Source organism: Ipomoea triloba, chromosome 10 (assembly GCF_003576645.1).
Source record: "Ipomoea triloba cultivar NCNSP0323 chromosome 10, ASM357664v1".
Taxonomy (NCBI): domain Eukaryota; kingdom Viridiplantae; phylum Streptophyta; class Magnoliopsida; order Solanales; family Convolvulaceae; genus Ipomoea; species Ipomoea triloba.
The window spans coordinates 21722101-21743289 of record NC_044925.1 but is presented as its reverse complement, the minus strand read 5'-3'; the positions used below and the strand labels follow the sequence as shown (position 1 = coordinate 21743289).

The 21189-nt window shown below is 32.6% G+C and overlaps 1 protein-coding gene across 2 annotated transcripts; it reads right to left on the bottom strand.

Annotated features, from left to right (window-relative positions):
- Positions 1-7934: 7934 nt before the first annotated feature.
- Positions 7935-20005, bottom strand: LOC116032379 (general transcription and DNA repair factor IIH helicase subunit XPB1-like). 2 transcript variants are annotated; one of them, XM_031274894.1, is made up of 21 exons: positions 19866-20005; positions 19671-19714; positions 19497-19563; positions 19227-19395; positions 18878-19100; positions 18736-18792; positions 18331-18474; positions 16212-16292; positions 16035-16122; positions 15102-15439; positions 14832-14907; positions 14551-14744; positions 11339-11502; positions 11092-11164; positions 10590-10703; positions 9642-9722; positions 9465-9524; positions 9235-9318; positions 8989-9131; positions 8633-8717; positions 7935-8345 (listed from the first exon to the last, which is right to left on the bottom strand). In XM_031274894.1, the coding sequence occupies exons 1-20, from the start codon at positions 19876-19878 to the stop codon at positions 8633-8635; spliced, it is 2298 nt and encodes a 765-aa protein (XP_031130754.1). In that variant the 5' UTR covers positions 19879-20005; the 3' UTR covers positions 7935-8345. The 2 variants fall into 2 exon arrangements, with proteins under 2 accessions (XP_031130754.1, XP_031130753.1); XM_031274893.1 differs by lacking the exon at positions 7935-8345 and having other exon boundaries at positions 8468-8717.
- Between the last annotated feature and the right edge of the window lie 1184 nt (positions 20006-21189).

Sequence of the window (21189 nt, the reverse complement as noted above, 5' to 3'; positions counted from 1 at the left end):
ATATATATATATATATATATATATATATATATATATATATATATATATATATATATATATATATATATATATATATATATATATATGATCAAATAAAAACATGCGCAATGGAAAGAACTATGAACAAATTAAAGTCATCAATCTAGAAATATCTAATGGATTAAAAAATAAGAAAAATCTCCCACGTAAAAACTGATGACTAATCTTATTCATCCATCTAGGTAGATCAACAGTTGAGGGTTACCGAAAATAGAAGGAAATAAGGTATGGTTCTTTTTATAAACATTAAAAATTTTGAAAGTTTTCAATAATTATAAATAGAGTTCATTCCTTCAATGGTCCTCCCAATATTAGGGTTTTACCAGCTATGGTCCTTCGAGTTTAAAATGACATCCAATGGTCCTCCAAGTTTTAAAAAAATAATCACTCGTGGTCCTTTTAGGACGTCTCGTGGTCATTTTAATTTTTAAACTCAGGTTATTTTAAGAATTAGGACCACGGGTGGTTATTTTTTAAAACTTGGAAGACCATTGGAGGTCATTTTAAACTCAATGACCACAGTTGGTAAAACCCTAATACTCGGAGGACCAATGAATATATTAATTCATTATAAATATTATAAACTTGAAAGTTTGCAATAATTATAAAATTCACACGTGCCATATTTTTATTAGAGTTAATCACAATTTTAGTCTCTCAATTGTTTTCCAACTGTTAATGTAGTATGTAGTTTTCAATTTCAATGAATTTGATCTCTGAATTGTTTAAAATTTCGCCAATTAATTAAACCCTAGCAGGGATCAATAATAATAATAATAATGATGATGATGATTATTATGTTGAATTACAACAATTATTTATAGAAATACTCTATGATACATGGAGATTAAATAATAAATATATTATTTTAATAAAAAATACTTAAAGAAATATTGTTTAGCCTTTTACTTTGATTAGGGGGTGGAGCCCTAAAGAAGCTGTAAAGGGTAAATTGAGGTTATAAATTTTGGATTTGCAGTGGTGGGTAGGAATATAATATAATGTCTTGCGGTTGACTAAACCATAAGATGGTTCAATTCGTCCCCTGGTTTACAATTTAACAATATATTGCAATTCGCACGTACACTTATTCTCTCAATCTCCACTCAGTCTATCTTTACTGCATATAATTGTTTTTATTCCATTTGTCTCCACTATGAGGGAATTGGATTGTGGAGTATATAGTCCCCTACTACTTTTTATTTATTGTTTCTCTTCTTCCTCTTGCAACCTTTAAACAAATTTTACATAGTTTCCATTGTACAAATTCGCGAGTGAAAAACTCAAATATCTAAAGGAGTTTAGATTAACTTCATCAAAATTAATGCCCTGTGATAGCGCTAGAGCGATTGGGTTCAATAGCTTTCAAGAAATCTCGATATCATAAGACTTCACAATCTTGATAATAAAAGATTTTTCGATCTCAATATCAGATGACTTCTCGATCTCGGTATCGAAATATCATAAGACGTCTTGGCCTCGATATTAGAAGACTTAGCTTCTCAATCTTGATATCAACATACTTCCTGATCAGCACTACTAGATGAGTTAACTCCGCAATCACTTCACCAACCATCACATCAACAGCTTAATGAATGCACAATTAATGAATGTAGTGTCAACTATGTAAATAACTTGTCATCATTATGTTGTCTTGCCATTTAGTATAAATAGGACATCCTACTTAGTATAACAGGGCTAATTCCTTACAAATTGTAGTGTACCAACCGAAGCTTCCGTACCTCATGTGTAGGACCATTAGCTTCCCAACCTCATTACTACCTCTTAAATTTACACAGTGTTTGAGTATAACAAAGTAGCTTAGATCGGGACCCCTATACCCGGGGTTTATTTACACCATCAAAATTGATCAAAACTAATGTTCTATTTGCAAAAAACTAGAGCAATTAGCTAGGGTTTAACAACTCTCAAGAAACATGATTCATACGCTACAATTGATGAGATCCATTGCCCCCAACTGCTCCAATCACTAAAATTTTCAATTAGATATTGGCAAAAGTTTAATAAGAGTGACTGATAGTTCTAACGCCACTACTATAAATGTGTCACCATTCTTCTAAACTCTCTCAATGATTCAATCCACATTAGAAATAATTTAATTTCTTGTAAGTTATATCATGTAATTGGATGCATTTATTACATTTATTATATAAATTTCTTATTTCAAGAGACTAAGGGCCTGTTTACTAACAGGAAATTTTCTCCAGTTTTCTGGAAATTTGGAAAATTAGAAAACAGAAAACATGTTTACTAGCACAGTTTTCCATTTTGAAAATAGGAAATAATTTTCCAGTTTTCTAGAAAACTGAAACACTATTAAAAACTGTTTTCTAAATGGAAAACAGAATCAGCAATCATCTATTAGACTATATGTCACTATAACCACATTCTCACCATTATCTACTTACATATGTGTTCATTACTATGATTACATTCATTATCATCTTATATCTTTTCTACTTGCATTACTTATTTAAACATAACTTATGCTTAAAATTATACATCATTCACATTATCAAAATTAAAAATTGAAATCTATACCAGGTTTTATATTTTGATTGAACTCAATTGGTTATTCGTTTGTATATTTTTAATTATGTTATATCGGATATAAGTTTGATCCCGATATCGGATATTGAAATTTCACATATATTACTATATCAAAGTTCAAAATAAAAATTATATATTATATACATGTCATTTAAATAAATATATCCAAACATATTTTAATATTAGCTCAAAAAATATTAATATTATCTAAAGTAAATTTTATGTGAACTTAATAGGTGATTGGTTCGGATATATTTTTATTTATTGTTAATTTTATAACGTTAATCTAAAAAAATAAATTTGAAAAAATAAATGTTAGTAAACAAGTTTTCTAAACAGAAAACAGAAAATAGAAACAGAGAATAAAAATTGAAAAATTGGAAAAAGGAAAACAGAAAACAGTTTTCTATTAGTAAACCGCTCTAAAGCTTTTGATTTCATGGACGGACGTATATACATATTCCAAAAAGTAAAATCAATAATTTAAAGAAGACGTGCACATATGAATGAACCATAAATTATTATTTGTGTGTTTCATGTTAACATCGGTCAATACAAGAAAATTGTACGGAGTAGCTTTTGATGAAGCTGGTTAAGCCAGTAAGGCGCACCACTTAGCTTCGATCTTATATCACATCATCCCCCTGGCCCCTCCAAGAAGGGTGCAAAATCCAACTTTCGTTCTCAATCAAAATCAATAAAATATTAAATAGTGGCGCATTTGGTATACATAACTTATTTATATTACAGATCAAATTAAAATTCAGCTTTATATATATTTAGTATTATCGACTTTATTACAAATTTAGAATGTATTATATGTTCAATATATTTTCTCCATCTGTTATAGTTTAAAGAGTTAATATCCTATCACCAGGTCCTGTGACTATCCCTTAAGGAGTGCCACAGAAGTACTAACAATAGTGCAATTAGGTCACTAAATTTTATTTTATTTTTTTAAAAGAAAACACTTTAATTAAATCTTGGTACTTGTAAAAATGTTCAATTAACACTTTTAACAAGCTAGCATTAACCATCAAGTAATCTACTGACTAAACATGTCATGTGACTTTTTTTAGGTGATTTGACAGCGAGTTGTGTGTTTTTATAATTGATATAGTGTAATAATGATAATAATAATAATAATAATAATAGTTTTGATATTGCTTCTTCCAAATTTGAAAGATGGCATTCTTTCCGGTGGCGATGATGGAAAACGGAAATAGTAGGCAGTGAGTAAGCGACGAACTAACAGTCGCGATAAAAGTGAAATAACGGTGAACGGCGAACAAAATTTAGAAGATTTTTTATTTACGATTATTATTATTACTAATTAAAAATTAAATATAATATAATATATCATTTTCAAAAAAAAATATGTGGAAGCCACATCAGCTTGTCAAATCAACTTAAAAATTCTAATCATCAAATAGTTTACCGGTTGCTTGAAGGCAACCTGCAAAATAGTACTAATCGCACTTTTTTTCTATGTTTAATGTTCTGATTGAAACTTTTTGAAATTGAATGACCTAATTGCACAAATCAATATAATTAGGGGCTTATTTGACCCTTATCTATATTCTTCTAAAACTTAGTTCATCCCAACTTGGGGATCCAAACCTTCCAGCATCTTTGGACCTCCCACTTTGTCGCCTCCAGTCATGACCATTAAGTTAGGAGACGAACCAACTACGTAACGCCTCGAGGCATAAATTATTATTATATATATTGTATAGGGGGATTTTATTATTGTTGTTGTTGATGATGATGTTGCTGTTGTTTTGTTGTTGTTGTTATTATATATTTTGTATATGGGTGTTTATGTCTTTTAAACGGATATTCTATTTCTAATCCTTAATCCAACTTGGAATGACATACCTAAAGTCTGATTCTTCAACGAACCAAACAGTACAATACAATTTTTGTTCTATTCCTTGCATATTTTATTCCTCATGGAATAGTATTTACATTCCCTTAAAATTAATTCTGTAAACCAAACATTGCATGTTGCAAAGGTATTTTGGCCTTATTCGTTTGAATTATATTGTGAAAACAACATCTCATATCAAAAGTGAAAATTGATATGATCCATCTATTTGGATAGATCAACACTTGAGGGGTTGCAGCAGCAGCAACAACAACAACAACAAAAAGCAGAATTGGTTATATAAATATTTCAACTTGAATATTTGTAATAATTATAAAATTCATCTTGTGTAATCTTTAGTAAAAATCATAACCATTGTCCTATCCTCACTTTTTCCAATACAACCATTTTTTTCATCTGAACCCATATATATAATTTGTATTTTCAAGTAATGTTAATTATTACAAATCTTTTTACATGGTGATTGTGTTTGTAGTTAATATATTATGTGCATTCAATTTATTTACAGACACATAATTTATTAATTTAATGCACATAATATGTTAACCACATTAATTTTTGAACCATAGCTGACAGCAAGGTGAACGTTGGCGAAGGTATAACTATCATGATTTTTGAGTAATTTGATCACCATTATTTAAATACTATTCATACTTTGTTGCGATTGATGTTTTTATTGCGTAATTAAGTATCTTTACTGTACTTGACCAAAAAAAAAAGTGTGAATTATATTTATGAACATTCAAACATGATATGCATTAATTACACTATCATATTAACCACTTCATATTTAATTTAGATAATTATATACATTATAATCCTAAACATCAATTCAGTTGTGAAAAAATCATATTTTACACACATGCAATTTGGCTATGAATAAAGCTCATATTATAACCAGCAATAATTACTGAATTATTCTCTATCTATCATCATATATTCTACCAACTATGTCCCTTTATATACCTAAAATTATGATTTTCCCCCATTATTCAAAGCAAAGGAAAGCATATAACAGTGTGTATAATTAAAAGAAAAGAACAAAAAAAAAAATAATTTGTAACAGGCTGTAACTCCTACCTTTAATTCGTGCAACAGGAACCATTTTCTTTTCTTTGGTTGAAGTCTCCACTAGTCCTAAATAAGTACTACTTGGTCTGTCGATCTAAAAGGAATATTTGTAGCCAAATGGTTGCTTAATTAACCCTAGCACAACTAGGTTATTTTTATTTTATTTTTTATTAGTGATTAGACTATTCTCCGAACCTAACTGTATGGAAGAGAGTAATAATGACTTTAAAGTGCAATTAGAATACAACAATTCTTGGTAAGATCTGGAATAGACGAGTAATCGAGTATATATTTGGAGCAATAGAGTAATAGACTAAGTGAATACAAAAAAGAAGGGTCACAATCACTAAAATAGTTGTCACTTATATTTTTAAATACTAATTTGAAAATAACAATTATGTTTACAATATACAAATGCATTTTTAATTAATGAATTAAAAAAAATTAGGTGATCTCAGTTTCACCAGACTAATCCTAAGTTCACACCACCTTGTCCCTGGAACTTAATTAATGAATTATTGATTATACAAAAATGACTGAGTCTCTAATTTAACAGCGATCTACATCAAACGAAAAGTTTATTTCTAAGATCAAATAATTATATTATTTTTGTAATCATGAGTGCTAATGAAAATTAGGCTTGAGGTAAAGATCTAGGTTCACACTACCTAGAAATAGTAATAGCGAGCTGAGTATATTCACATTACTGATCCGAATACAATTGGGCATTGTAAAGACGAGAACAATGTGATGGGGTAAAGGTTCAACCATATATATATGTTTTGACAGCTCCAGTTAGATACAGTAATAAATTAATTTTACTAAGATATGATATAAGATGAAGGAAATGAAAGATGATTTAGAGTACAAGGCTAGAGAGCATATCTATGCTATAATGGCACCTCACAAGTGGGTTGGCATGCCTCTCACTAAATGGTCAAGTAGTGTAACAGTTCTCCTATACAATTATGGTGGGTTGTATCAACAATATTGCTGGCGTAGGTCACTAAGTTCAACTCTTATAGACCTAGTAGTTGAGTTTTGAGGTTAAAAGATTGAGTGTGTGGTTGGTTAGTGGGTTTACACACTAGGAATAAGAATTGTAATCATAGTTAGTGTTTGGTTGACAACTTTTTAAAACATAGTCATGGAATTTGATTACCCTTCAATTAAAAACGCATTCCCTAATTAAAAACGGGGATTGATAATCTAATTTTTTAAAGTTTGGATTAGTAATTTTAAATTTTTGTTTTGATTTTTTTTTTGTTCATATTGGTACTTTGGATGTCATTATATTATGATCAATTGTCTTATTTTTTGTTTTTGTATTTTTAAAACCTTTATTCTCATTATAGGGTCCTATATAACTAAAAATCAATATTGATAATCATTCCAATTCTACCCTACTACCAAATATGCAAAATACTTTCACCAAAACTCATTACCATTACCAAATATTTGATTCTCATTCGGATTATGATTCCTATGTGCTAACCAAAGACACCCTAATTCTATTGTTTGAATAATTAGGTCAGTCAAAGTATCTTACAACTCTCTCAACATTATTATCTTTTGGTTGGGTATTACATATGTAAAGAGTTTTGCACCAAATACTTGACCACCTAAAATAAGATAGAGTATCAGAAGTCACATTAAATTATACCATGTTTCTTTGATTTTTAAATGAGTTTGATGAACGGAATACAAGAATTTGTAAGCTCCAATGTGTTTGAGTCGAAGCACAATCCAGGTATGTCTCAAAAGCAGTCAAATGCTAGAAGGCCCCTAAGGTACTTGCAAGCCCTAAAATTCTTCCTACCTGTGGGGAATCCATAAAGGGAAACAAATATCTGTATGGTCTCCATTCTATTACTTGTTAACATAGTTACGGTTTTAGTACGCAAAATGCATAATACATTTTAACTAAAATGTACTCCGTAATACTTTTCTATGAACTCATAAAAAATTACTTTTACATAAGACTTACTCCTTTTCTTTTAAATCCATTTCACATAAAAAAAAATTACTCTTTATTTTCTAATATTTCCTTAGATAATGTGTCACATGTTGGAAGGAAGGAATTAAGTTGAAAGGAATTGTAATTCGATAGGAAAAGAATAAGGTGAAATTTAAATTACATTGTTTAGTAGTCAATAATAAAATGGGTGAAAATTGGAAGGGAATAAGTAATAAATATTAAAATGACCTTGTATTATTTATTATAATAATAATATAATAGTAATAAGAACAAAAATGTAAATTGCCATAAAATTCCAATTCTTTCCCCTATGAATTGTAATTCCATAAAGTTTGATAGGAATGAAATTGCAATTCCATGTAGTTTGATAGGAATGAAATTACAATTCCATTCTACCAAACACCCCATAAAAAAAAAATAAGATTTTCGTCTGATTGAAGTACCGGTCAAGATGAAAAGTACATTTTGTTTTTTTAACATTTTAGCTGTGATTCCAATTCTACTTTTCTACTCATTTTCATTGCTAGTGCATAAAAGGCTGTTGCGCTTGGTTGTGATTAAAAGGTAAGGTTGTTGCGCTAGGCTGTACTTTCCAGGCAGCCAGCAAATTGACGTACCATAAAGAAAAGCAGCCATGAAAGTTAGAAGCAAGCAGACAATGAAAAGTAGGGTAAAAAGAATGGTAGCCTTTGAAGTGAATGGGCAAGCATGGCCCTTGGTTTTTGCTGCTAGTCGCGAGATGTCGCTGCTTGCTTGCTAAGGAGAATCTTAAATAAACTATCAGCGTTGAACAGCCCACTACAAGAAGAATAACGTGTTAAAACAAATACAATGATTAGTACCAAAGTAAAATTCTAATCAGTTGCTCCATCAGAATCTTAAAAAGTGCATGTGTGTCTGTGTGTGCATGAAGGGCCAAGTTAATTGTTAGCTCTGTAAATAACTTTTGATTCAACTCAAATTGTTGAAACACTGATTCTTATTTTGCTTGCCATTTATTAGGGAAGCATTTATATTCACTCAATCACACAAAAACAGGAAATCAATATGCTAAAAAATGATGGAAGTTCTTGGATACACTCAACTCAGCCAAAACGCTTCTTGAATAAATGGTGTCTCTTGGCTGGATCTTTTGGTTTGCTCTTATGCCCATGCACCTTCTTTCCATTACTGCATCAAGTAACAGCAAGTGTCATATTGTTTCAAAGAATATATATTTATAAGAATTATCTAGGCGACTAGTTGCAACCCCATATTTCAAATTTCTTACTTTACGTAACAGTTGCATAGATTTTAAAGATTGTAATTGTAATATAAACAAGAAATCAGAGCCATGGGAAGTTTAAAACTCTTGAAGAAAATATCACATATGCAATGTACTTGGGGCCCAATATAATTCAAGAGAAATTGAAAATCATTATGGGTGAATAAGAAGCCATACTGGTATTCCATATAAACCATCCCGTGTGCTCCTGACATTGCGCTCATAGATCCCATGGTGCGACGGGCTTTCTGAAGGGCTATATCATCTGTATCTTCTTCCAGTTGCTCTAAACCAACAGCATCGTCACCTGCACTTAGTACCTATTGAAAGGGAAACATATATAACAACTTAGATGAGACAATCATGTCCAAACGCATGTAGGAAGAAGAAGAAAAGATACAAAAGAGAATGCATAATAAATACTTTTCCAAGAAGCGAAAGTTGCTCATCAAGACGATGGTAACTCAATTCAGGTCCTGAATCAGAAGGTGGCAAGCTTGTGATGACCTGCATCAAGTGAAAACCCATCACCCACTATTGCATTAGGATCTCATAGAACACTGTTAAAACAAGTGGGTGGCATTACAAAGGGAACAGTCCGTTGCATCTTCAAGAAACACATACTAACATCAGTTGCAAGGTAAAATTATTACCTTGAAGCTATACCCTTGATCAATCAAGAATTGTTGTCTTTTAGTTGAATAATACATCTCCTGAATTATGACAAGGCAACTTAGATCATAACAATAGATTCTGATTTCAAAAAACAATGCTCAGTACATAAAGATATCAAAAATGAAAAGGAAAGTTGCATGGAAGAAGTTCCACACCTGAGTATCTGTTGATACAAGAGAGTAAAAGAAAGCATTATACTCCTCTTTACCTCCTGCCATCCTGTCTTGAAGACGTCCCTGTCAATCCAGTAATGATATTAACATTAGAGACTCATCACATCACAAGCACACACATTACACTAATGAAAGCAGTCTGCTGGTGAAGATCATCTCATTTGAAAGGAATTACAGAGAACAGCAATCTATTAACTCTGAACTAGAAATCTAACAGCAGATTTTTAACTCTCACCACCACATGTAACATTCATACATAACAAAGACACGGGATAGGTATAGAGCATATCCGAATGATAATATAAGTCACATGGGAAATGGTTTTTTTTTCAAATGCCTCCTGCCACCAGCTGTGTCAAAAGACGAAACGAATATCACTTTGCATAAAGCTTTTAGGACACCAAATTTTGCATTCTCTATATACCTAGTAGCACTTCTTATTTTCAACATTGCAAACAATTACTGAGCATAACAGTGTCTAATAAATCTTTACGGAACTTTATAGGCAAACAAAAAGCTACATTGTTTTCAAGCAATGCGATGATCTTTTAAAACAATGACATATTAATAATAAGAAAAGAAATCATGATCATGAAATACATGAGAACAAAAACAAAAAATCTAACTAACAAAAAACACAATAAATGAAACCTTAAGGCATCTCTTTTTTATTGTGACAGAAAATATTTCAGGCTTAATATTTGATACATTAGCATCAGAGTTCTTGCTATATATCTCATCCACCATTACTTTTCCAGTGGATAACCATTGAATGGAGCTCATGACATTTCCTCCATTAGTCCATTATATATGCATCATAATAAATGCATTGGTTACAAGTGTGAAAGCTGACATAGAATATCAATACAGAGACAGATTTTATGGCAATGATGTTTGTAATGATAGAACAGTGTTGTACAAGAAGCAAACCTTTGCCCTAAGAATACGCCCAAGACGTTGTGCTTCCTGTCGTCTCGAACCAGCATGAGATGAAATTTGTATTATAACATTTGCTTCAGGAATATCTATAGAATTATCACCGACCTGTAAATGATAGAAGCCATTAAACGGTAAACGAATTAAGGGTGAAGAAAAGAGAACATGTTTCTATGAGAAAATGGCAATAAAGAAGATCATCCAGTTCTCAGCTTCCCACAATAAAAGACATTCAATTTGACATTAAAAGTTTGCTACAGTAAATATAGCACGCAAAATAGGTCGGATACAACTTTTCAAACATAAAATGCCCTGCTTCCTAAGAAGTAAGAAAATAAGAACCAGACAGCATATTTCACCATACAGCTGCATCATCACTTCAGAAAAGCCCATTGAACAACAGCATGTCAAGTTGCCTTAAAATACTTTAGAAACACAACTAAAATCCATATTTTATCAGTTAGGGAGAAATGAAATATCTGCTTCTAGAACATACCTTAGAAAGGAATATGGTGTTCACATCCTTGCTAGTTTTAAATGCCTCAAGAATTTTTGTTCTTTCTACATGGCTGTTTGTAAGGATAAAAAAAAATATTACTATAAAATAAACAGAATCATAAAGAGTTCATAGTACATTAGCTCAACTCGAATTAATTTAAATTATAGTACCCCTCTTCCCCAAAAAGCCCAAAAAATAAAATAAAATAAAAACTAGAGACTTAAAATGAAGAGTATCAATTCACCTTGTAGCACCATAGATCATAGGTTTCCGAAGCTTCATTGCATATTCGGTGAGAGCAAATAGATTGTCAGCAAAAACAATTATCTTATCCCCACGCTGTTGTTCATGGAACCGGATAAGAAACTCACAGGCCCTGAATTTGTTTGGATTCATCACATAAAGTGCCTGGAACATAAAATTCAACCAGGAGTAAAAGGGAAGATCTCAGAAAAGTACAATAACAATGGTTAAGAAAGGGAGAAAAGAATTGTGCAAAGCTTGTAAACCAGATAGATACACTGCTATACATTACACGGGAAAATGAGAAGTAAAGAAAATTTATCCTTTATTCAGAATGCTTATTACATTCAGGTCATTGGTATGAAACCTGGAATGACTGGAACTAACTTATGATTGCTGAAATTGAAGTTATTTTTGTTCCATTATGTGTCATATCTTTTAGTAATGAGGATGAAAATAGGTTAAATGGGAATACATTTAATTTAAAATTTAGAATACTTAAATAATGTGCTCGATAATGAGATTAAAAAAAAAAAAAAAAAAACACTGCAATATCTAAAACAACAATATTCTCACTGAAAAATAGCAAAAACAAACCTTGTCACATAATCTTGAAAACAATATCCATTTCCCCATTGGGGATGAATAGCGAAGGAAAACTTGTGGACTTTGCTAATTAATAACAAACCCACATAACAAAATCATTAACCCATAAAATTTAGAAATTTCAATTATGATTAATTGAAATCAAGCGTGCAACTAAACTAACATAGTAGAAGGTGGAAGCAATAAGAGACAAAGAAAGAGTATTTTCGATACTCAATAATTTTTTTTTTAAAAAAATGAATGTACAAGTATTCTAATTTAAAGGAAACTAGGAATCCAATATCTCAAGGATTCCCAATCACAAGGAAACTAATGCAACGAAGCAACTACTATTACTTGTACCATTCCTAACCATTCCTAAACTTGAATTTAGGAAAGCCAAAATTCAATTTAGGTGTACCTTAATTATTCCAACAATAATATAATGTTGTTTTTGTCATAACACCAATAAATTCTCATATTTCAGTTCAAAATTTAGTTTCCTCTCAAATTTAAAACTTTTTCTGTTTTATTATGTGAAAAATGGAAAGAACATATCTTTTTTCTATTATTGACAGACCCGATTAGAACTTTTGAAGCATCAAGGGGCCTAAAAGTATTATAGCATTACTGTCAAAGATCCTTGGTAATCCAGCCAAAATTATCCCTTGTATAAAACAGTTTTATTAATAGCATATGATGAAGAAAAAATCAATGTTGTAAAAATCACTAGGCACTCATCGGGCGTTTGATGGGTGCCAAGTGCCTAGGTTGTCTAGGTGGGCGCCAAGGTTCACAACTAAAAAATGTATATTTTGATATTTTTGCATATGGCATCCTGATTTTTTAGACTTCTAACAAATATTTTAATATTCATCCCATTAAATATAAATGTTCAATAGCACATAATACTCTAGAAACACATAACACTCTAATCATAACACATAAACAAAACAAACAAAATTAATAAGTTAATAAATAATAATAATAATAATAATAATAATGGCCACCTAGTTGACCGGTTTTCCCATCATTCCCTTCAGACTAGGGGCGCCTAGCGCCAATTTTTACAACACTGGAAAAAATTAATATTATGGGCGCTAACCTTTAGCATAATTTCTAAATAGGTACTTATTGAACTAAAATGAGATAATTGCCTAGATAAATATTATAGACTTTGGAAACCAAAACCAAAGTCTGTAGCCTTCAGTTCATGGCAGCAGTTCTTTTAGTAAAAAGGGTACTCCACTTCAAAGACTCTTTGTACTGGCTATCTGTGTTTTGTTTGCGCTTAGATCTTATGGAGTACTAAAGATACTTTAGTCCAAGGCTTTTGCATAAAATATCAAAGATCTATATGAAGTGATTTATACACCAAGTTTATTTCAATTTGGATAATAGTCAGTGCGTAAGTTTTCCTTAGGACTTCCATTGTCTCTTTATGAAGTTGGCAACCACAAATTACAGATTAGACCACTACAGAATTCACGGAGCCTAGTTATCCAATAACAATATGAGTTCCAGCTTCACCAACCTTCAAGTAAAGACATTCCCATCACATTATTAAAACTAACAGCAAATTTGGTTCACAGGATAGGGACAGAATGGAATAGCATTCCCAAGAATAGGTATATTCCATTGTTTGTTAAAACTTTTTATTTCCGAGAATAGTTACTCCCGTTGCAAGCTTAAGACACTAAATTACTGTTGTAGGATATTCTTGAGATCTTAGGAATAGCCTTTTCTTTAAATCTTTATGATATCTAAATTATCCTTATTTAATTAAAACATAACTTATTCTATTTCTATTCCTTAAACCCACCAAACATTGTAATAGAATTCTTGAAATTTGTTCCTTCAATGAACCAAGCAATGGAATAGGATTTGTATTCTATTATTGATCTATTCCATTCTTTATGGAATAGGATTCCTATTCCCTAATTTCATTCCGTGAACCAATGTTGCTGTAAGGACTTAGCAAATTAAGGGTGCGTTTGGTAACCCGTAAAATGGCTTCCGGAAAATGTTTTCCGAGTTTTCGGTATGTGGTCAACAGAAAATGTTTTCCGTTGACCAAGGAAAATAAGTTCATTTTTCCGGAAAATGACTTACGGAATTTTTTTCCGCAAGTCATTTTCCGGAATCGCCAAAATGGCCATATCACATGTTCTCGGCAAAAACCAAGCCATATCACCCATGACCGTGGACCAAGGAAGTGGGGAACCAGCGGAAACCAGAGCAATACTCTAGTTTCCACCATGGTTTCCGGCACCTGTACTGGTGCTACATTTTTTTTTTTAATTCCATTTTTTAATAAATAACATTATTTTAATATTATTATAATTTTTTATATTTTAAATAAAATAATTACAATGTTTAATTATACAATTCTACCCATTTTCTAGAAAATGAACCAAACACACAAAGACAATTTTCCATAATACATCCAAACACTGGAAATGAAACTATTTTCCGGAAAATGACTCATTTTCCAGAAAACATTTTCCAAAAGTCATTTTCCTGCTTTCCAAACGGACCCTAAAGAAAAGAATTTATCTATTAAAAAAAAATCACAAGGCGAAAACTTCAAATGTATTGACCATGGAGAAGTTGCGGAAGAGTACAAACCTGCTTCTTCTTAGAGTTCTCCTTCTTCAAATATTCAGCAAAAAATTCCTTTGTCATTGGACACCAAACCTCAGCACACTGCACATTCGCAATAAATCCTCCCTTCACTAAGTCCAACCAATTTGCCTCGTACAACTTGGGGCCAATAAGAAAGTTGAGATCTGTGATTCTTTCATCCTCTCTGACAAGTGTTGCTGTAGGTTAAAATAAACTCATTCAATTTCCACCAAAACCAGTATAAATGATTGTTGATTATGCATGTAAGACTATATTGCCAATACCAGTGAGTCCAAGTTTGCAGTGAGATTTAGTAATGCTGATAACCTTTCGAAACATGTGTGCTGGAACCACGTGGACCTAAAAAAGATATCATGAAGAGAACGGAATATATTATGGCATGAAGTGTGCAATTACAAACATATAGTCCAACTAACCGAAAAATCTCAAAAATATTTTGCATTTACCAGCAGGGCACAATATTTGGACACAGATCTCATAATTGTCACACTTCCATGGGGAAAATGTTAGGTGGTTATATGACTAGGATTTACCTCGTCCATAAGAAGCAAACCCCACTCTCTGTTTCTTATTTCTTCAATGATCTTTTCAGATTCTTCAGAACGTTTTCCACCAAAAGCAACCATATTATATGTGGTCACCACAACACCAGCATTACCACGGAACCTTTCTTTGCTATCAGATGTGAAACGGCATATCTGTTCTTCTCGAATAGTTGACCATAACTTGAACTGGAAAGCCCATTGATCCACAGAGACAGCATTAGTTGCTAAACAAAGACAGCTTTTTTTAATTCTGGATGCTGCAGACACTCCTACTAAAGACTTCCCAGCACCACAAGGCAGAACAATGATACCTGATCTAGCCCTACCTGAAATGTGAAGCAAAAAATTCAACTGATCAAACTTAACTCTCATCAGTCTCAAGTAGAAACACAGACAAATAGGAAATTTATTGGAAGATTTTTAAAAAAATAAAAAAATAATAATAAGAAAAACCGACAACTTTTTTGCATCAAACAGCTGAACGCGCTGGTTCATTGTAGTCTCTACTCAAAAGAAGTAGGAGAAACGTTTATTTACTACTGCTGTACCCATAAAATTTTCAGGAAAAAGTATTGCTTAATGTTTAATCCATTACAAAGTTTTACTCTTATAACTATGCTACAAACTCTCAGCATGCTTTGTTCATTATAGTCTCTAAAACAAGAAACTTCTATCTACTATCGCTACACTGGGAAACTTTTCAAGAAAGAGTATTTTTTAATGTTTAAGCCAGTTAACAAAGTAGTGTGCTGGACTGCTGGTAGCTGTGCTGCAAGTCTCCTTAGCTGTTCCCTCCATTATATGGACTTGAAGTAGAGTAGTTACAACTCAGAGAAGAACCGCTGGACATACTGCACAATGCACCTAATAATTGACAAGCACATACACCTAAAACGTTTCATTTTGGCACAACATTCTTACCATTTCCAAACATCTTACTGAGACTCTTTTCTTGATAAGGTCGTGGTTGTGCATGAGGTTTCAATTCCATATCAAGATCAGGATTGACCTGAAACAATAAGTGAGCATTGAGAATAATATATATATATGAGATACGGTTTTTGCAGTTCCTACATAGGAGAATTGAGGAAAACTCACCGTATCATTTCTAAAGTCATATTCTTCCAACATGGGATAATTCAAGGCATTTGGCAAGCAACGTTGCTTCACATTTTCAACCTGTCATACAAAAGTTTAGCATGTTATCTCTCAAAATGAAAATACAATGGATACCTCTATAAGACATTGTCATTCTTCTAGATGGCAAATATACTTTCATAACACTAAGCTGCATCATACCTGATACATGTTGGGGACATGATTATTTAGGAAGTTATTATGATTACATAAGTATTATTTTATTAAAATTACATTACATAGTTTAGATATTAAGAAACTACTAAATAGTTATTTAGCTTATTACTTAATTTTAATTTTTTTGAAGGAGCTTATTACTTAATTTAGTTATTTAGAAACCACTAAATAATTATTTAATTTATTAATCTTAGTCTTCAAATTAGTTTAGCCAATTTAGTTATTTGGAAACTACCAAATAATTAATAATTCTTACTTTGGGAATCCTTGTAATCACTAATCAGCCATATAAAAGTGAGTGTTATATGGAAGAATGGAAAAGCAAAAATTTAATCTCAAAGATGGACTAAAGGAGTTTTGGATCTCAAGCAAACCTAGCATTTTCTATTCCTTTTCGTTCTTTTCTTTTGTATTTTCTTACCCGTGACGTGAGCACATAACATTGGTTTAGTTACCAGTGTCATGAGCGTCACATGGTCCAAGTTTGAAGCTCTCAAAGAATCAGTGAATAAGTTGAAACAGTTAGTGAAAGAGTTATGCAGGCATCGCCTTGGAGAATTCGGTGAAGATGCCGATGAACTAAGTTTATTACTAAATTCCTCAATAACCAGGGCAAAACACCAAAAATTAATATGCTCATTCCCTCCGGAATTCAGCAAATAGAGGGTGATGTTACTTCACTCAACGTGGATGATTCATCATTCACAATCATTGTTGATCACCCACATGTGGAGATAGCGCCGATGCAACTCTATTTTTCAGCCCATCAGCCTCATGTTGATGATAATCCAACACAAAAAAGGGAGTGTTATTTTTTTAGGGAAACTACCAAATAATTAATTATTCTTTAGGAATCCTTGTAATTAGCCCTATAAAAGGGAGTGTTATTTTTATTTTATTTTTTTGAACAAAGGAAGGAGTGTTATTTGGAAGAATGGAAAAGCAAAAATTAATCCCAAAGAAGAGACTAAGAGAGTTTTAGGTCTTAAGCAAGCCCGTGATGTGAACACATAACAATACCTATACAAAAAAAAAGGTGGAAAGAAGCACTACTATCATCTTGTTCATATCTAAAGTGATGAGTATAGATGAAGTAAAAAACTAAGGATGGCAATGGGTCAGGGTTGGTCGGGGATGGCTACATCCACCACCAACCCACTCTTATACTTTCCCCACACACCCCAACTCCTGACCCAAAGCGGGTGGGCTTTTTAAAAACCCACCCCCGCCCCACCGGATGTGGGAATCCACTATAGGTACCCACATTTTATAATCTTGTTAAAAAATTTCAAAAATAATACACGTAATAATATTTAATTATTTACACATAATAAAAACACAAAACTCACTAGTTATATTAAAACATTAATAATAAAAATAATAAAAATAATTAAATATAATAACTAAATTATTAATTTTTTTTCAAATGAACTTATTAGAACTAACACTACATACTAGTACTTATTTTACTATTTTATATATATAATAACATGGTGTTTTGGATTCTATGTAGGTTTGGCGTATAAAACCCTCATCCAACTATCCAACCCAACCTGTATTACGACCCACCACTCACTATCACCTTCAAAAAACCCGATCCATGCAGGGTGAATTCTGGAGAATATCCGTTGGGCGGATTTAAATTGTCATCCCTATAAAAAACACATATAATTCATAAAACTCTTCTAAAGCTCCTTATATGCAAAGGCATTGGTGTCTCCAATTGAGATGGTATAAATACAGTTTTTATCTAGCTTACATCATATCAAAAAATTCTTTCTAGAAACATATTCCAATTGCTACTCTCTCTCTCTCTCTACATTTTATTCAAGGTTTGAGGAATCAAAGTGTATTGCTTTTTGTTTATTAAAAACAAAGCATCGCATCAAAATGATCAAATTACCTGAGAAGGATCAATTTCAAATGAATGAGTTTCTTTCTCTTCAGCTGCTGCTGCCAGCTCTGCTTCATTTAACAACTCATCATGTCTACCTTCTATTTCACCCGCAGACTTGCTGACAGTAAATCCATCACTTCCATGAAGCCCCTATAAATCAAATTGTTGGAAGTTAGAGTATATAGAGAGATACTTAGAAAAAAACAAAAAAGAAGAAATTAATTTTTAAAAGCCTGACTGTGAGATCATATAAAAGCAAATGATTTCAAATATATGTAGAGCTTTTCAGAACTTCAATTCCCAACTCTCTAATACCATTTTTAATAAAACAAAGCAAGTGGTATGGAAAGTCATATACATAAACAAGTAAAGAGTGAAAAATATTCCACAGCAGGCAATTCAATGACTCACCCCAGACATAAGTCTAGATCGACCTATAACTTCATCTTGAAGCAACCTTTTCAGTACCTGCAAACATCAAAATGATCCATCAAACAGTTGTGTAATGCAACACAACAAACCAGTGACTTGTTTAGAAAGCTATAAATCTTGCCTCAGGAAATGGAGATTCAATAAAATAGCGGTTCTTCTTAAGCACAAGCTTCACTTTGCCATAGTTGGCAGTAGAAGCATGTACAAAATCAATCATCTCTTTCGGAAGCTTAGTTTTTGACAATTTGCTTAAAACAGATATTATAGTTTCAGTCTCCAAACCAACGGACACAGCCGCGTACAAAGAGTGAGGTGTCAAATTGTACTCATGCATAGACTCCGGCCTATATTTCAAAACAAACCAATTAGAAGTCAGACCTCAACAAACACAATATAGGATCACAAATATTTAGGTGTGCAATACTGCAATCAATGAGTTATTGTCACCATAGAATTGTGATGAATGGTACCTGCAAACAGGTTCAGCAATGGCTATGAGAAAATCATATGCCTGTTTGTATAATGCTGAGAATGTTTCGAGGAAAATCCTACCATCAGCACAAGCCCACAAAGGGCGATTACCGTGATCAGGTTTGAGTTCAAGTTTCGTGAAATCTCTTTTCTTCGCTTCACCCTCTCCTTAAATTCCAAAAAGAAAATCCATAATCGAATCTCATTATACACCATTTCTATAACACAACTACACAAGCGCCATAACTAAATAAATGTACTGAAAATACCATCACGAGGATCATCATTGATTTCATCTGGATAATACGAATCTGTTTCAGCAGACCTAAATTCCTCCTTCGTTGTGCAAACAAAAAAGAACACAAAGAACTCAACTTTCTGCCAACACAATGATCCGATTAAAGAAATTCAACAGGTGAACAAAAATGGAGAAATTATAAAACCTTCGAGGAAAACTTGAACTTTTTGCTGGGTCGACCTTTATCACCTGTATCCAAAAACGATATTCATCAATCGTATATACACATCGGCCATATTAATTATTGCAAGCATATATTTCAAATCGTTTCCATTTATTAGATATTGATATTGATTGGATTGCGCTGTTAGTTTGAGTTCACTTTCTCAGCTCAATTTACCGTGATGACCCATCGTTTCAACGTTGAGATCGAGCAACAATGGCTGTTTCCGTCCTGAGTGTCTGATCACAACAGTTATCTGCGTGAGTTATCATCAAATGCAATTGCAGAGTGCATAAACATAGCAATTCCCAAACACGCCCTCGCATCACTTTCAATGTAGCCAACCCATTACAGAAGCTTAACTGGGCCTTAAATATGGGCCATAATCCCCAACCTGAGAAAACCGAACTATTAAAATGGAAATGGACCAGGCCGCTTATAGGCCAGCCTAGCCCAACCCATCATATGCCAGTCCAGCGAGGCTCATATTGCATCGGCAAATTATGCCGTGGAAAGGTGGACCTGGGTCCAATACGATGATGCTTCACTATTTTATTTTTTTTAAATTACTAAACATATAGTCCTGAAATGTGTGAATGTGGAGGTTTCAAATTGTGAATATGGAGTATAGATTTTGTGAATGTAGAGTTATGAATGTGTGAATCTGTAGTATAGTTAACAGAATTCTAGCAACACGTCGAAAATGAAAGGCTAAGCCAAAGATCTAAACTTGAGGCCGATCGGACGGCGCCAAGGATGAATAAAACGAGTATGGATTGGAAAAATTATTGAGGTGGGTGTTGCAAAATTACCAAATTGCCTATGGTTTTAACACTAGTCAGTGAGAAATAAGATCGGAGGGCTACATTGAATAAGGTTGGCAAGAGATCACATTGCAGATCGGGCAACAATTGAGGGACCAACAGTGCGATTTTCTCTTATAAATATAATAGTGACAACTGCCAAAGACTTTGTGGTGGGACATGGAGTGACTCTCCCAAATGGGAGATCATTGATTCGAGTCTCAGTAGAAGCAATAATGAGTCAAGTAACAGATACTACATGTAACAAGGTCAATAAATATATACAGGCCATGTTTGGTTAACAGCGAATCCGCCAAAATTTAGCGGATTTGACCATCTTTAGCAGTTTGACTTTAAAGAAGGTGTTTGGTTAACAGCGGTTTGGAGCAACGGTTTGCTCCAAACCGCTGAAATCCCAAACGCTGCTAGTAGCAGCGTTTGGGGTTGACGTTTTGGGGAAGAATTTAGAATTTATTCTTCCTCAAAACACCCTCCCTTTAATTATTAAAAAAAAAAAATTAATTGTTTAGAAGCCTGAGGCTTCTTTAATAGAAGCCTCATGCTTCTCTTTCTCTTGCCATCCGATGTGGGATGGGCAAGAGAAGAATATGGGGCGTTGAGCTCTCTTTTATAAGGGAGCTCAACGCCCTTTTTTTTTTTAACTTACGATGTGGGATCTTTTGATCCCACATCATTAC

Coding starts and splice junctions, on each gene's coding strand:
- LOC116032379 (XM_031274894.1), bottom strand. Junction 19,396..19,496: donor CAATGATGATCCTCGTGATG/GTATTTTCAGTA, acceptor TTGGAATTTAAG/GAGAGGGTGAAGCGAAGAAA. Junction 15,440..16,034: donor CAGTAAGATGTTTGGAAATG/GTAAGAATGTTG, acceptor TTCACATTTCAG/GTAGGGCTAGATCAGGTATC.